At 45.3% G+C, this 17,830-nt stretch overlaps 2 protein-coding genes across 3 annotated transcripts; both read right to left on the bottom strand.

The window, feature by feature from the left end:
• Window positions 1-735: 735 nt before the first annotated feature.
• Window positions 736-8,472, bottom strand: LOC139758957 (uncharacterized). The gene is made up of 6 exons (XM_071680787.1): window positions 8,284-8,472; window positions 6,669-6,717; window positions 5,599-5,671; window positions 5,049-5,222; window positions 3,590-3,717; window positions 736-2,222 (listed from the first exon to the last, which is right to left on the bottom strand). Exons 1-6 carry the CDS (start codon window positions 8,291-8,293, stop codon window positions 1,922-1,924), a joined length of 735 nt encoding a protein of 244 aa, XP_071536888.1. The 5' UTR covers window positions 8,294-8,472; the 3' UTR covers window positions 736-1,921.
• A 4,969-nt stretch (window positions 8,473-13,441) lies between these two features.
• On the bottom strand, window positions 13,442-17,573 carry LOC139759282 (uncharacterized). Of its 2 annotated transcripts, XM_071681425.1 has the most exons (5): window positions 17,289-17,564; window positions 16,761-16,818; window positions 16,142-16,214; window positions 14,107-14,262; window positions 13,442-13,942 (listed from the first exon to the last, which is right to left on the bottom strand). In XM_071681425.1, the coding sequence occupies exons 1-5, from the start codon at window positions 17,296-17,298 to the stop codon at window positions 13,586-13,588; spliced, it is 654 nt and encodes a 217-aa protein (XP_071537526.1). In that variant the 5' UTR covers window positions 17,299-17,564; the 3' UTR covers window positions 13,442-13,585. The 2 variants fall into 2 exon arrangements, with proteins under 2 accessions (XP_071537526.1, XP_071537527.1); XM_071681426.1 differs by lacking the exon at window positions 14,107-14,262 and having other exon boundaries at window positions 17,289-17,573.
• Window positions 17,574-17,830: the final 257 nt, after the last annotated feature.

Below are 17,830 nucleotides of genomic sequence, written 5' to 3'. Positions count from 1 at the left end.
TCCATACATCTGTCTTTAAGTGTGCCCTTCACACAGACATATACAGACACGGGCCTCCGTGGTCTAGTGCAACGGTTCGAATGGGAAGCAGGGCAGTCAGCCAACACCCAAACCAGGTGTTTGATAAATGGGCACGTGGCTCAGGCTGTGCTTCTGTGTATACACACATAGAAGTAGACTTGGTATATAATCAAGGTTAAGAGATGGGGTTATGAGTGTAAAACTCTCCTTGTAATACATATCACATACACAATGAAAATATAGACAGACAGACAAAGCACAGGTAGAAAAAGATATACTCAAAAACCCAAATGTCTAACACTTACTGGTTGTCCATGTTATCAGTCGATGAGATCACTAAAGTAGTTTCCAAGTGTTGGGGAGAATTTACATCAGAAGAGTAACTAAACACATCCTCGAGTTGTGCCATATGTTGAGATCCTACATCAACACAAAAACTGAACAGTCTCCTGGGTAATGTCATCCATTGAAGAAAATCTCCATCAGAACAATAGGTAAATAGATCTTGGAAATGGTCTCTTCTGTACAGGAAAACCATCGAAACTAAATAGATTGCCTGAGTAGTGCCACCTATGGAGGAAAATATCAGAGCGGTTTGAAGACCTAATGTGCCCAGGAGTGGAAGACCAAGAATTCCGGCATAAAAGGAAATGCGAACACACCAAACGTGTTTAATATTGCTGTGTTTTCTGCCAGGGAAAATGAAACATGAACAATAATGAACCAGTTTTATTGGTGGAGCAATCCGTTACTGGATGTACCAAGGCAGGAAAATAACCAGCCCAGTTTCCTCTCATGTTTGTTCCATCATAAAGTGCAGCATTTTGACATTGGTACTGCAGCATAGGAATCAGTTTCCAGTGTACTGCAACACCCCAGGGACGACTTAAAGTGGAATAAGAGACGAATTACTTTCCAGTGTGCCGCTATCTATTGGGTTGAACTTGTATGTCATCATGTCTTACCCATCTCCCAGCTGTGTTTTGATACATTATTCGAAAAGACATGATAAACTTATGGAAAACATAAGGATGAATGGAAATCCTAAGAATGATTATAAATTCTCAAACCGTAATCACCTTAAAACTTAGACATGACATGTTTTGCTCTCAGTCACATTATATATAGTGTTGTCTAAAGACGACTGTAAACATTTCAACAAACACTAATCTTATTCTTAACTAATGCCAATCTTTCACGCACGAATGTCTGCAAACATTATATGAGTGTTTACTTACACTATTTAATACAATATCTTATTGTCTTGGTCAACACATATACGTGTTGCATCATCAGCATCTTGCACACTACTGAGCCATTAGCAACCTTGTATGTGTACACTCTGGATACCAGGAAGAAACTTTTGCTCTTAGTCAGAAGACGCCAGGTACCTGTGAATCATGCGTGTATACATGCTGGCCTGAGTTTATTGTCAGTTACTCACACATTGTAGCCAGTGCCGTGTGTATGCTATTGTTACGATTCAGATATACTTTCATCTACACTTAACGTGAATGGTGATGTTTCTGTATGGGAAACACGAAGGTCAGCAATTGAATACCACTGTTCAAGCTGTACCGTGCTGGGATTAAACAAAATCAGTGTTTCACCAAATTACTGTAGAATTCCTTTCAGAGAGAAGAAGATAGAACGTATATACATAAATCATGGAGAGTCTACCACAGGAAAACTAAATCATTTATGTACAGGAAACACGATGGCATAGATGGGGACAGCTCCATAAATGATCAACTTTGAGATAAGTACAGTCGAACTTAAATGTAAATCTTAATAACCTAAGATATAAACTTCCTTATCACAGATAATCTAAGATAAAAACTTATCACAGATAATTCGTAGCTTGTCAGTCTAGATGTTTATAAAGGGTCAGGGTAAACCTTTATACATCATCTGACACGTCATTACTGTGAAGCCTTTCCTGGACTGTTGCCTCCACAGAGACAGCGTCGTGTCTGTGGTGCTGATCCTGGATTTTATAAGCGGGGTTGTGGGCAGGGTTGTGGACGGCGTCAACATGGGAGGCGTTGTGGTAGAGAGGTTGGCTGTGGCTGGGGTGGAGGTTGGGGCATGCAGGGAAGGCAGCCTCACACACCTGTCCTCGGCGCCCCGTCCTGGCCGCCACCAGAGCCTCCTCCGTCAGGTCGTCCTCCTCCCCAGGGAAGGCCCGACTTCCTACGTTGCTGCAGTACAAGTAACATCTAGTTAATCATCTCGCCCACCTGCCCGCCTGGTTACTTCTGTCGACCAGTCTGTTGTGTGCGGTGGGTTCATCATGTAAAGAATGATACTGTGAGGGAAGTGTGTGGCACTAACCGCAGGATGACTGTCAGCGTTAATTAGTGTGTTCTGAAATGGTTTGGGCATGTGGAGAGGATGAGTGAAGAGACTGATTAGGGGAACTGTCACAAAAATATGGAACACGGGCAAGGGGAAGGTTGAAAAGGAGATAGAAGGACAGACTGTGGGAAGCTTTGGGGTATCGGGACCGAAACTTCCAAGTAGGCAAGAAGCAAGAATGGGATAGAATGAACTGGAGTGATGTGATATATAGGTGGATGACGTGCTGTCAGTGGACTGAACCAGGGCTTGTGAAGCAATCCAGGTAAACCCTGTGATTCTGTACATCACATATACATTTTGTACATGTACATTACTGCCAGAGAGTGGATGTGTGCCGTTATTGGTTACTGATGCTACCTTGTGAAGGCGGGAAATGCAATAATATCACGTATATATTCATCATCTATCACTTCATCCTCATCTATCATGACCTCAGGAACCTCTTTCTAAACACAGAGTTCCAGTATCATCCTGGATCTCTTTCCGGAGGCTCCAGCAGCCTAGCGTTATCTACTTACAGCAGCAGGGAAATGTGGACTACTTTGGAGTGAGAAATACTTTCAAGAATCTGTGATCCCAGTGATAAAGCCTTGTTAAACATGACTTTTCTATTGCGATGTAACTTCTTGCAGGAGGATACCGGTAACTCTCTCTCTCTCTCTCTCTCTCTCTCTCTCTCTCTCTCTCTCTCTCTAAGGTAGATATAGCTATAAATACGTTAGTTATTTTTTGTTGCCTACCTACAGACTAACCATCCTATCTGTCTTTCTGCATAAGCTTGTTAATGTTATTTGCCTGTTTACATCTTTATCTACTTCATAATATCCAGATCTATCTATCCAGCCGTGGACCGTAATTCTATCTTTGTACTTCCTCCACGTTACACAGTTAAAAAAAAAAAAAACCGCTATGTTAAATCTGTAGACTTCTCTGAAATTTTGACATGAAATATTGGTCAATTTGATAAATTTGTCATAATAATATCGACCATCGCCAACCGAACCCCAGAAAAAAGTAGAATTATCAACATTTATCCAGAGATAATGAAGTTAGAGATATATAGTATAAATACATTAACATGTTATGATATATTGTGTTATGATATATTGATAGCGTTATGATATACAGAGTTATGGTATATAGATAGTGTTATGATAGTGCTATAAGTATAAGTAAATAATGAATAACAAAAATGAAGGAAACTTACCTAAGCAGCGTTGCTAAGACTCTACCAGCAACGCCATAATCCCTGGCCAGGACCCAGTTGGCTTGACACACACTCTGCTGTAGGCACTGACGGGGGCGACCCTGCCCGCTCAGCTCCCACCAGCCCTCCTGCAGGAGACTTGGCACCTCACTCAAGTGTACGACGGTAAGTAGAATTACTATCAACTTAATCATACGAGGTCAATGATGTCCGCTGAAATTCCGGATATGAGGTCTTTGATCTACATTCCGAACTTGTATTTAGAATATGAAAGATTCCAGTCCTGATGGGGCCATGTGAAGTGAAATTTATAACATAACGAGGTTCACTAACATATAGTCCAGACAATGGATGTTTGGCGTCTCATATTGCAGATAGTAAGAGTCTTGTGTTATGTATTCCCGATACTGAAGATTCAGTGATCCGTATTGCAGATATTTGAGGTTTGCTTTTTTGTGTTCGTGATTGCTGGAGGTGAGGTTTGGTGATGTGTCTTACTGTATGAACTAAACACAGGAATGTTGGTCAGTTTATGTAATGACATTAATGTGGATTGATCTCCCTCGTCTGGTTAACATGAACTACTTGTTATGAGTCAGGTAATGTGGACACACCAAACTGGACATTAACTCCACCTATGACAATAAATGAAATGACAATGACCTATAAAGTGGGAGGGAATCGAACCATGGGACTCAAGAATGCGATGCTACAGAATTCCCTAGACAAGGAGGATAACTCCCCAGGTAAGATCCTTCCCCAAGTCCACAGGCCCCGGGTGCGTCCCCAGGTCCCGGGTGCGTCCCCAGGTCCCGGGTGCGTCCCCAGGCCCACAGGTCCCGGGTGCATCCCCAGGCCCACAGGTCCCGGGTGCGTCCCCAGGCCCACAGGTCCCGGGTGCGTCCCCAGGCCCACAGGTCCCGGGTGCGTCCCCAGGCCCACAGGTCCCGGGTGCGTCCCCAGGCCCACAGGTCCCGGGTGCGTCCCCAGGCTCACAGGTCCCGGGTGCGTCCCCAGGCTCACAGGTCCCGGGTGCGTCCCCAGGCTCACAGGTCCCGGGTACTGAAGTTGCTAGAGGTCGACCTATACAGAAGCGACAGACGTCGCCGTGTGTGTGGTGGGGCAGAGGTGGCCTGAACCCACGTGCCCACCCAGGAGAAACCTCGGCAGAGGTCTCCGTGCGGGCGCGAGGGCAGCAACACATGAGACCGTCAGCAACACATGAGACCGTCAGCAACACAAGAGACCGTCAGCAACACACGAGACCGTCAGCAACACATGAGACCGTCAGCAACACACGAGACCGTCAGCAACACATGAGACCGTCAGCAACACACGAGACCGTCAGCAACACAAGAGACCAGAAGCAACACATTGTGTTACTCGGGTCTGTGGGTACAAATGTTACAGAGGTACAGATATTACAGCAGTATACGTACAGATGTGGTTGGAGGCTCACCAGCAGGGGTACCAGGATGTGTGGTAGGGCGTCATACAAATGTTCCACGCCGCCCTCACTGACAAAGGTTAGAATATCTGGTTCAGGCCGCCCTCCTCCTGCCGCCCACGAACCGTCTCTCGCCACCCAGCGCTTCTTCCTGCCTTTGCCCTCGACTACGTATTCCACTATGTCCTGAGGAAGGTGGTTCGCACAGTCAAGTGATACTATAAAGTCATACAACTGGTTGCGATAAGAGAAAGAGGATCAAGATGATTTCATTGTTCTTATACACTTTCCATGTGTCTTTCTATCCCTCTGGAAGAGTCGCTAAAAATCTTTAAGAATATCTTTATATGATAAACAAAATCACAAGAACTAGATTTACAAACGTATTAGTTCTGACATGGGAAAGTCACTTTATTAAGGTACGTGGGAGCTAACCCCCACTCCCTCCCCACATGCCCGAGACAGGCCAAGATTTCAGATGAATCTGAAACTATTGTTACAAACGCCAACACAAACTAAACAAACAACACCAAGAAAATACTTATATACACGTCTTACTTACCCTCAAGATGTCGACGAAGAGGATGAAGCCGAGGAGAGCCAAGGCTGAGTTGCAGTCGACGTACCTGGAGTACCTGTTGGAGGAGGAGGAGTAGATGATTACCTGCCTCGAGTGTCAGTAGCCAGGCTTTGAGTGTAAGCTGGTTGGGCCTCGAGTGAAAGCCAGCTGAGCCTCGAGTTTGCGCTGGTCTAGACAGTATCTGTTCCTTGTACAAGTAAAGATGGTGTTTGATCCGCTCACTAAGTGGTCCTTGTACAGTCACGTAGCACTGTAGACTAGGCCAACTGCCTAGGTGTACTAGTAACCCTAGTACATAGGTTCGAACCCCTCCATGAAACATAGTTATTCCTATATGTGAACATATCGCACAAACTGTTCTACTCCTTGATATGAGCTCTGCACAGTTTACTGGAGTACTTACACAATGTGGCAATAAATCAGTACTTACGCCACCTTAACACTAGGGTAAAGTCAGGTACAAACAGTATCAAAGCAAAATACTTACGTCATCAAAGCATCAGGATATGTCAGGTACTTACGTCATCAAAACATCAGAATACATCAGGTACTTACGCCATCAAAACATCAGGATATATCACGTACTTAAGTCATCAAAACAGAAAAATATCAGGTACTTACGCTACCAAAACACCAGGTAAATATCAAATATTTACAGTATTTCTGAACCAGGTACTTAGTCCATAAAGAAGGACAACACAGTATTAAAGCTTCAGGTAGTTACGTCACCATAACATGTTACTTTCACCAACGAAACATTCAGTACAAACACTACTAAATATACGGTAAGTACAATACGAAGACATCTGGTACTTACAACACGAGAACCTCGTGTACTTACATCATTACAACATCCGGCATTCTCACCAATAAAACGTCTTCTACTTACGTCATGAGAACATCTGGTACTAACAGCACCTGAATAACTAGTAATAACATTACCAAAACAAACTGGGACGATTTGTACTTCCGTCCAAGATTGACCCGTGACCAAGACTGACCCGTGACCAAGACTGACCTGTGACCAAGACTGACCCGTGACCAAGACTGACCCGTAACCGCTGGCTGAAGAAGTGCTTTCCCTGTAGCTCCACATTGGTCCTGGTAAGTATATAGAAGGAGATTTTTTAGTATCTTTTTAGAATACATTTCTGTAAAGGGAAGAAATCATTTGTGTGTTTCTCATATCCTGTATAAACAACTTGGAAAAAGTCTTATGTTCTGAGCATCTATGAAAATATCAAATCTAACGCACGGAATTATCATTATTATCGTGATTATCATTATCTATGTTAATAATTATAACTATAACACTTTTTTGTCGTTTCACCCGTTGGCGAAGTAGCGCCAGGAGCAAAAATCAGGCTCATTTGCTCATATTGTCTAACAGTCATGTCTACTTCACCGACACCCCAGAGCCAGCCAAGCTCCGCAAATCTTTTCCATGACCTGAAGGCTCACTGACAGCACGACGCCCCCTGTACACTACATCGGTCAAATTCGCTGTCCTATGCACGTCTCACACCCTCCTGCATGTCATGCCTCGAGACCTCAAAGCATCTTTCACTCCATCTTTCCATGCTGTCCTTGGTCTTTCATCTTGTTTCCCTCCCTCCTGACACGTACACATACGGTCGGTACTGGCCGTTTGATGAAATTTCTACGGCGAAATAGGTCTGAATCAACATACATCCACTTTGGAAAGTGCGTCATTCCGAACGTAAACCATGAAGAAGTTCCCTTATTGTCTCTCACCTTTTTCACTGTGAGGTAACCCTCCCCCCCCCTCCGCTACAAACCATTAACTTTGGCAATGTTGTTGAAGAATAAAACAGGAAATGTAAATAATTTCTTCACTACATCATAAAGGTTAAACTATTGTACTACGACCCTTCCGTCAACATGAAGCAGGCGAAAAAGTGTCACTGAAAATCTAGCACACACTAGAGAACGGGAAGAGGGCGAGGAGGTGTATTTCTACAGCCGAGTGATCAACCTCAAAGAGGAACAGTGGGCTACAGTAACGGTACCGTTAACAGTACCACACAGGAGAGGTAGCTCAGCCCTCGGCGTTGAGCAGGATGGGTAAGCAAGTGGTGCGGTTACACAACCTCTAGCAACAACGGATGGTTCTGCCGTTAGCGCCACACACGACCGCTATACCAGTTCCAGGACAGGCTTGTCTGGTACGATGCCGCCCCCCCCCTCCCCCGACACACACGACACACCGTACTTATACATAGATCATTAATATGCAATTCTAAACAATGAGCAGTTCACTAAAATACTCACACTGAAGTCAATAATAATATGAAGAAAATCCAGACGCTACTCCTTTTACATCACCCATGTTTTGGTTGTACGATGATCACACACACACACACACACACACACACACACACACATATTTCTGGGATACATATCTGAACGCATAATTGCTAATAAAATAGTCAGAAATGCTTGATGCTTTGACTATGTAAGATGATGGCCATATTCAAAACTACAACAATGATTTTCCACGAGAATTTTGGGCTCATCAATATTCAGAATAACATAAAGTGACCTCAGTATCATGCAGAAAGATGACTTAGGTGAAAAGGCTAACGATCACATTAGATAAAATACTAAATCACTTTAAAAAGGAAAATAAAAAAAGAAATACCTTACCATAAGACATCTTGGCCACGTCTTCCACAACAATTGCTTGTAAAATGATAGGCTCCACTTATCACAGGGTGACGTTGCTCGACGCACTAGCGTGAATTGGTGCTAATGACTCAACTACGGTTGTTTAGCGCGAGTCATCCAGACAAGTGCCTGTTGTGGTTGCGATTGGTAGAGTGTAGTGGCAGCGCTGCTTAATCCGTACGATATCCTCTTTCTTCCCGACGCTGCCAGCTTCATGATACCATATGATGCTGTATGTACTGGAGTGCCGACTGCTTGTTAAGTCATTTCATTCGCACAATAATCTCTAATATCCATCTTAAGAATTCTGGTTTAAGTTAGCACTATCTATTCATCATTACCAGATTCACAACCGAATATCATGATTTTCCCTGATCATACGTCTGGCAACTTTAAAGCTTTTTACATCATACGTCTGGCAACAGTAAAGTTTTTACCACATTACCCTGGGTGATTTATTACTGAGTTTTGCAAGATGAAAATAAAAAGATAATAACGAAGTAATGAGAAACACAATAGGGTGACATTTCTTTGTATTCTCATTCAAAAGACCAGACAATAATGAATTTATGGATGAAAGTAAAGAAGAAAGAGTAGAGGTAAGAGTACGAATGCAAACATACCATAAACAGTGATTATACCGTTTGGTTGGTCGGATACCTGCCTGAAGAAGCTGCGAGTTGTACGTAACTCCCACAGGTGCAGCTGGCGGTGTCATCAGCCAAAGGCTCATGAACATGTATCAGAATTTTAGAATGGATAGAAACCACATCTTATTATGAAGTAAACATAACTGTTGGCTGTTAAACAATCCAACAATTCTGAGACAAGGACACAGGTAAAATGATAAAAGTTACGAGAGGCAGAAGTAATTTACAGACAGAATGAAAGTTGAGACCAGCAGCTCCCCTGCTATCACAGTTATGAGTGTCATCATGAACTCAAACTAACAATTTGTGAAACAAACTGTATTATTGTCTCTTATCTAATTATATAACTGTGGGATGAGGCTCTGCTACTGTCTTTATCATAAGATGCAAAATTATCATGGTAAAGGAACTGGTTCTGCTGGTAGCAGATAGAAATATAAGTTCTTTTTTCTCTCGTGTGGACCAACCATGAACTTCTCAAAGTTACGAGCTTGGGAGAGACACAAATGTGTTCTCATGTTAGGTGTGCAGCGTCATGTATCTCCCGGGTTCAGTATCTGGGAGAGTTCTTCTTCTCGACACAATGGTTGAGGTGATGCATAGTGTCCGGCTCCCACCCACGCGTGGCAAACTCTCATGACAGAAAAAAAAAAAGATGAATATTCAAAAGAAAACGACTGAGACGTTCCTGATGCTGCTCGCTCTGTTCACGTCTTTAATGAACTCCACGAAGCATAACGATACGACCCTTGAGCATGACAGTACAACCCTCAAGCACGACGTACCGTACGACCACTGAACACAACGGTACGAACTAACACCACAACGTTATGATCTGTGAGCACGACTGTATGAACCTTGAGCACGACGGACGGCACGACCCTTGAGTATGATGGCCCAGCCTTTCTCAGGTCAAAGGCCAGGCCATCATACCCATGGACACTACCAGTGTATTCCAGGGTCGTCCTATCGTCGTCCTTAAGGGTCGTTTCTTCGAGCTCTATGGTCGTGTGTTAAACAACCAAAGAGACGACATATATACGACCCAAGCTGAAATATACCTCAAAAGCTTTTTATCCTCACTTTGGGGAAGACTACAGATCTCCTGGAGAAGGTCTAGCGGAGCTCAGCCAAGTTCATGGCGCTAGAAGAGATATACTAAGCCAGTGAACAGTATTGAGCAAAGTATATCTTAAGCAAAAGTACTGGCACTTGTGGTCCCGTCCGTAGCCCACGGTAGTTCCAGTGACCATCTTGACCTCTTCATCAGTCTAATGGCAGAACTGAAAATTTCTGCTGAGTAAATATTCACATTTGGTTTAGTTCTCACATCGGGAAATACGTTGCTGTTTGTCTTGTCTTAGGAAATAGAATGTGTAAACACGTTAGAAGAGTTGTATTACGAAGTAACACTAAGGAGGTAGATAGAGGTAGAGGTAGAGAGGTCTGGAGATAGAGGAAGAGGTAGAGAGGTCTGGAGATAGAGGTAGAGGTAGAGAGGTCTGGAGATAGAGGTAGAGGTAGAGAGGTCTGGAGATAGAGGTAGAGGTAGAGACACAAGAAGGTGAGGAGCTCTGTGGCTTAGTCGTGTAGGGCAAGAAGCAAACACCACATGGTCCATCCTCGTGTTGCCAAGCGCCACACAGTAATTATGAACCGCTGTTACGTGGTCTATCAAACTACTGGCAGCAAATAAGCAGCTAGTTCTTGGGAGCGAGAAAAACATACATTGAACATACACAAGCTACACTACACAGTATATACACACCACACTACACGGTATATACACACCACACTACACGGTACATACACACACCACACTACACGGTATATACACACCACACTACACGGTACATACACACACCACACTACACAGTATATACACACCACACTACACGGTATATACACACCACACTACACGGTACATACACACACCACACTACACGGTATATACACACCACACTACACGGTACATACACACACCACACTACACGGTATATACACACCACACTACACGGTATATACACACCACACTACACGGTACATACACACACCACACTACACGGTACATACGTACACACACCACACTACACAGCATATACACACCACACTACACGGTACATACACACACTACACTACACGGTACATACACACACCACACTACACAGTATATACACACCACACTACACGGTACATACACACACCACACTACACGGTACATACGTACACACACCACACTACACGGTACATATCAGGAAAGAAATGAAAAAAGAAAACACAAATAACCTGGCATTTGAGTACATACTGTTCCTCCCCCTGGGGAAAGTCCCTCATGTTAATCAACAGTGTGAACATTTCAGTGTTGGTGTCTGATGGGCTTCACCATTGTGTTGTGTCAGGGTGACACGCACACAGGCTGCTGTCCCGCCTACACGCTCGGTAACACTGGACACCTGTGAGCGTCGGGAACGGTGAAAGAAATGACGAGGCTGAGTTTCGGGAGTGATTTTGTCTGTATTATGTAGTGTTTGTCGTGGTCGGGATGTACTGCTGACGGTACTGTGCCTGGGATGCGCCGTTGTATGGCACTGTGGTTGGGATGTACCGTTGTGCTACATGATGGCGAGGATGTACAGTCGTATGTATCTTCTCTTTGGGTGGAGTCTTGTACCGTCTGTTACTGTTGGAGAGGGAGGTACGATCAGTTACTGTTGGAGAGGAGAGGTACCATCTGCCACTGTTGGAGAAGAGCTACATAACGGAAATGGACCGGAGGCAAGCCACTGTACCGAGGCGAGCCATAGATAGGCTACACTGGACCACAGATGAGCCACAGAACGGACTGCCACAGCCAGAAGCAACAGAGGAGTGAGGTGGCCGGGGTGTAGGTCAGTGCACCTTGTGTCGCAATCCAGAGGACATGAATCAAGAAAAAGAAAATTATGACCAAATGATAGTAGTAACCATTATATTAGTAATCATTATAGTAGTAATCAATATAGTAGTAATCATATAGTCGTAATCATCATAGTAGTAATCATAATATCAGTAATCGAGATGAAGATGAGCAAAGGAAGAAAACACAAGTTATCTGAAAAAAATGAAGACAGAAATAAACGTTAGTTGTTATAGACTAGTGGAAGAACATATTGTGCTTGAATGATAAGGAAAATGGAGAACTATGTTAATGTGGGAGGGTGGGGGATGGGGGGGGGAGGGGGGGTTGTGGGTCGACCTGACCTGCGCTTAACCCTGAGGACGAGAGAAGAGGGTCTGCTCAAACCGTGTCTCGCCCTCAGGACGAGAAATTAACGGTTCAAGTAACTGTCCTCCTGCCCCCCATGTCTTAACCTTCAGCACTACACCTGAGAGAGAGAGAGAGAGAGAGAGAGAGAGAGAGAGAGAGAGAGAGAGAGAGAGAGAGAGAGAGAGAGAGAATGTAACCGAAAATGTCCACAGTAATCTGTACCAATTCTTCTCTTTGTCTTTTTTTTTTTTTTTTTTTGCTTTGTCGCTGTCTCCCGCGTTTGCGAGGTAGCGCGAGGAAACAGACGAAAGAAATGGCCCAACCCACCCCCATACACATGCCTTGATTCAATCCACTGACAGCACGTCAACCCCGGTATACCACATCGCTCCAATTCACTCTATTTTTTGCACTCCTTTCACCCTCCTATGAAATAATAATTTTCCCCCAAGACTCATTTTCAGAAAACTTTCATTTCATTCAACATTTCCAGAATGTATCACTCGCACACGGCAGGTCTCTTGTCCTCGTTTGTTCCATTAATCTGTTTACATGTGCACTAAGCTCGACGTGAGGTGTTATGATGAGATCTGCAGATCTGGCAGGAGCAAGTGAGGCAAACCATCTGGTGTTGACATTATACTTCTTGTCTTTATTAACTTCAGGGAGAGTTAGGGAGGTCATCAACCTCAGGTGGAGTTAGGGAGGTTAGCAACCTCAGGTGGAGTTAGGGAGGTTAGCAACCTCAGGTGGAGTGAGGGAGGTTAGCAACCTCAGGTGGAGTTAAGGGAGGTTATGAAATTCATGTGAAGTTAGGGAGGATATCAACCTCAGTTAGAGTTAGGAAGTCAACCTCATGTACAGTTAGAGAGATTATCGTTTTCCTCCGGATGTTTGTATATGTATGCATGTGTCTGTTTCTGTATAAACATACATGAATGTATGTGCAAGTAAGCCATGTAGGTACTTATGAATCCGTCTTGGCATGCTCAGATATTTTTGTATGTCACTATACAGTCCCGTGTATGTTCTTACAGATACACGTGGGAATTTGCTTCAGTATGTTATGTGGGTACATCAACTTGTTTATGCTCCCTTTCCTATGTATGTATATTACTCCAAGTATTTGTTAAAGAATCTAAATCCTCGTGAAAACAATTTCTGTTTCATACAAGTCTTGAAGTAGGCTTGACAGTGAAAGATGCGTAGTGTCTGACTGAAGGTATCAAGAAACCTCGAGTAAATTGCTGAAGACTTTATTCCCTACCGCTACATGTTCAGGTGAAGACCTTTGCTTTTCTGTCCTTTTCTTCTACTGCATCTTTTTGAGTATTGTTGAATGCGGACCACCTCGCATGGACCATGTGGTCTCTGTGTCTCTCCCTCAAGTGGCGTGTGCGAGGCGAGTGTGGAGGATATCAGTAATGTTGGCCCCTGGTGATGGTGAGTGCTGGGGTTTCAACTCTGAACACTCGTGGAACACCTCCCTACACGCTGCTGCTCGACGACGCCCCACTTCGGCCGCTTTCATCGCCTTCAGGTAGGTCTTACGGTCGCTCGTGAAGGACTTAGCGACCACCTGGCTCATCAGGGAGGACACCAAACTCCCCACGGCGCTCCCAAGGGCGTCATCGCCGTCGCTGGAGGAGGATTCGCTGACGAGGGCATGGTTGGCCTCGCAGATACTTCTTTCGAGACACGCTGGGCTCTCCAAACCGTCGTTCACATCCACGAAGTTATGCTGCGGGGGACAGGGACCGTATCATGGTGTGACCTTTGACCTGACTTTATAGATATATATATATATGTATTTAAACATTTATCATGAGGGAGGGAAGGGGAAGTGGCCACCAGAGGGAGGGAAGGGGAAGTGGCCACCAGAGGGAGGGAAGGGGAAGTACCCACAAGGAGAGGCAGCAGGGTAAGAGGCAGCGTATGCAGGAGACGACCGGCGCCACCGTCTCTGAAGAAGCCTACAAGGAAGTTGCTGGGTCCGCCGCTGTTTGTACTACGCTTCCGGCGTTCTTCCTCCTCCTCCTCCACCACGTTCTCCACCACATCCTGGTGGAGGAGAGGAGGCTCAGCTGGTGCTGGGGACAATTGATTTGGCGAACACATAATTTAAGCAAGGGGGAGAATCATTAATCTTAAACCAATGATAACTAAATTGTCTGTTTCTTTTAACCTATGACTGATCCCTGTGACACTCCATTTTCTGATGTTTGGCTGTTGGTCAGAGGGAAATTTAGGCACACTGTTCGTGGCGCTCAGGTAAGAACCACCTGACCTGTGTAACCCCCGACTGGTTCTTGAATCATGAAAAATTTAGTATTCACTTATTGTGGAAATAGTTAACTATTATCAACTTTATCATTACTATTAATATTAAATAAATGATGTTAACTCACTGTGATAGAAACGCATGAAAAAGATAAGTAAAGGAAGACCTGACAGGATAGTACAGCAGGAGGCTCCTCCCTACCCACCACTATAGATGGAGACAGGACAGTACAGCAGGAGGCTCCTCCCCACCCACCACTATAGATGGAGACAGGATAGTACAGCAGGAGCCTCCTCCCCACCCACCACTATAGATGGAGACAGGATAGTACAGCAGGAGGCTCCTCCCCACCCACCACTATAGATGGAGACAGGACAGTACAGCAGGAGGCTCCTCCCCACCCACCACTATAGATGGAGACAGGATAGTACAGCTGGAGGCTCCTCCCCACCCACCACTATAGATGGAGACAGGACAGTACAGCAGGAGGCTCCTCCCCACCCACCACTATAGATGGAGACAGGACAGTACAGCAGGAGGCTCCTCCCCACCCACCACTATAGATGGAGACAGGATAGTACAGCTGGAGGCTCCTCCCCACCCACCACTATAGATGGAGACAGGATAGTACAGCAGGAGCCTCCTCCCCACCCACCACTATAGATGGAGACAGGATAGTACAGCTGGAGGCTCCTCCCCACCCACCACTATAGATGGAGACAGGACAGTACAGCAGGAGGCTCCTCCCCACCCACCACTATAGATGGAGACAGGACAGTACAGCAGGAGGCTCCTCCCCACCCACCACTATAGATGGAGACAGGATAGTACAGCTGGAGGCTCCTCCCCACCCACCACTATAGATGGAGACAGGATAGTACAGCAGGAGCCTCCTCCCCACCCACCACTATAGATGGAGACAGGATAGTACAGCAGGAGCCTCCTCCCCACCCACCACTATAGATGGAGACAGGATAGTACAGCAGGAGCCTCCTCCCCACCCACCACTATAGATGGAGACAGGACAGTACAGCAGGAGGCTCCTCCCCACCCACCACTATAGATGGAGACAGGATAGTACAGCTGGAGGCTCCTCCCCACCCACCACTATAGATGGAGACAGGATAGTACAGCTGGAGGCTCCTCCCCACCCACCACTATAGATGGAGACAGGATAGTACGGCAGGAGGCTCCTCCCCACACACCACTATAGATGGAGACAGGACAGTACAGCAGGAGGCTCCTCCCCACCCACCACTATAGATGGAGACAGGATAGTACAGCAGGAGGCTCCTCCCCACCCACCACTATAGATGGAGACAGGATAGTACAGCAGGAGGCTCCTCCCCACACACCACTATAGATGGAGACAGGACAGTACAGCAGGAGCCTCCTCCCCACCCACCACTATAGATGGAGACAGGATAGTACAGCAGGAGGCTCCTCCCCACCCACCACTATAGATGGAGACAGGATAGTACAGCAGGAGGCTCCTCCCCACACACCACTATAGATGGAGACAGGACAGTACAGCAGGAGCCTCCTCCCCACCCACCACTATAGATGGAGACAGAATACTAATTGACGGTGACACCAACAAGGACCCCTGCCTGTACAGTAGGGGCCGTGGTACAGTCAAGGGACATCTATTCATCTTACCCTGAGCAGTTCTATCAGACCCAGCAGACCAAGCAGACCAAGCGCTGAATTGCAGTCTATTGTCTTCTCGTACCTGTACGGGTGAAGGAAACTCAGGTCATAACCACATCTCTTGTCTCTGAACAGGAGAATCTCTCTACGTATCTGGCTGTCTATCTATCTATTCATATATATAAATCTATTCATATTTCTGTCCTTCTTTGTTTTTATTAATCACTATCTGTCAATCAATCAATCCATCTATCTATCTATCTATTTAGCCAGGAAATTGATATATACAATATAACCAAGCACCAGAGAACCGTTGCCAGCTACTTTGGTAAAGTGGAGTATGGTATGGTGGAGTATGGTATGGTGGAGTATGGTATGGTGGAGTATGGTACAGTGGAGTATGGTATGGTGGAGTATGGTGTGGTGGAGTATGGTATGGTGGAGTATGGTACAGTGGAGTATGGTATGGTGGAGTATGATATGGTGGAGTATGGTACAGTGGAGTATGGTACAGTGGAGTATGGTATGGTGGAGTATGGTAGAGTGGAGTATGGTATGGTGGAGTATGGTATGGTGGAGTATGGTACAGTGGAGTATGGTATGGTGGAGTATGGTATGGTCGACTCACCCGTCCAGTGCGCCGTACCCTCCATACTGGCTGGCCGCCAGAGCTAAGCTGCCGTACCCTGTGGGAGAGAGCACGGGTGAAAGCGGGTGTACCGTAGGGAGAGAGAGCACGGGTGAGAGCGGGTGTACCGTAGGGAGAGAGAGCACGGGTGAGACGGGGTGTACCGTAGGGGGAGGCCAAGCGCCGTGCCGTAGGAGAGGTCGGGTGAGAGCGATCTCAGAACCGGGCAAGTCAGAGCACAAGAAGTTGGTGGTGGTGATGGTGACACAAGGAAGACATGAATATGACGGGTGGTGATGATGATGATGATGACGAGAAATGAAGATCATGATGACAGTGAATGACAGGAAGACGATTAAGTAGAGGAAGAGGAGGAGGCGGTAGGTAGGGAAACATGAAGAAATGTGAGGGACATTTCTGTATAATAATTTCCAAAACACCATAAATATGATCTTATCCTATACAATAAACACATATATACACCTTTACCGACACAAAAGTATAATTAACAATACAGTTTTATCTTACCGTCCGCCATTTTCCGTCCTTCTTACTGCAGAACAACGAAGAACTTTTAATGTACAGGAACACTTGTAATGACTATCGTCCACAGTAAACGCCTTGTTGACCTTGTAAACCAAAATAATAAACACAGAAGCGACACTGAACCCAGTAACACTAATCCAATCTATAACACCAACAGAGGATCTTCTTAGTAAGAAAGCTGATTCAAAGAAGGTATCTTCTCCAACTAGGGAAGCTGTAACCCTTCTCTGCTCAACTGTGGTCAGCGGTGAGCTTCGCTGGAGCGTGTGTGCCAGACCCAGCTGCAAGAGGTCCCAGTACCGCTTCCAGCAGCCGTAACCACTCAATAGATGGCGTTGATCGCAACGGTTGCGCGCTCTAGCGTATGTAATTCAAATTGATTCAACGAACATTGAATCATTCTTTGACTTAAAAGGGTTCGTTCACGTTTTGATTTTAAGTTAGTAATTATCAAAGTCGCACTCATAAAAGTTAATCTGAAGTAATAATTTGAAATGATTAATTTAGGATGTGAGTCACAGAAT

The sequence above is a fragment of the Panulirus ornatus genome, chromosome 32 (assembly GCF_036320965.1).
Source record: "Panulirus ornatus isolate Po-2019 chromosome 32, ASM3632096v1, whole genome shotgun sequence".
Lineage (NCBI taxonomy): Eukaryota > Metazoa > Arthropoda > Malacostraca > Decapoda > Palinuridae > Panulirus > Panulirus ornatus.
This window is presented reverse-complemented; position numbering and strand designations above follow the sequence as displayed.

What these genes read in the sequence shown, in the direction of transcription:
- LOC139758957 (XM_071680787.1), bottom strand. An exon ending in TCTTCAGCCAGCGGTTACGG is followed by an intron (nt 5,672 to 6,668) that starts GTCAGTCTTGGT and finishes CTCCTCCAACAG; the next exon opens with GTACTCCAGGTACGTCGACT. An exon ending in ACATCCTGGTACCCCTGCTG is followed by an intron (nt 3,718 to 5,048) that starts GTGAGCCTCCAA and finishes AGTCTCCTGCAG; the next exon opens with GAGGGCTGGTGGGAGCTGAG.
- LOC139759282 (XM_071681425.1), bottom strand. An exon ending in GTCTGATAGAACTGCTCAGG is followed by an intron (nt 14,263 to 16,141) that starts GTAAGATGAATA and finishes CTCCTCCACCAG; the next exon opens with GATGTGGTGGAGAACGTGGT. An exon ending in TTACCCTGCTGCCTCTCCTT is followed by an intron (nt 13,943 to 14,106) that starts GTGGGTACTTCC and finishes TGTCCCCCGCAG; the next exon opens with CATAACTTCGTGGATGTGAA.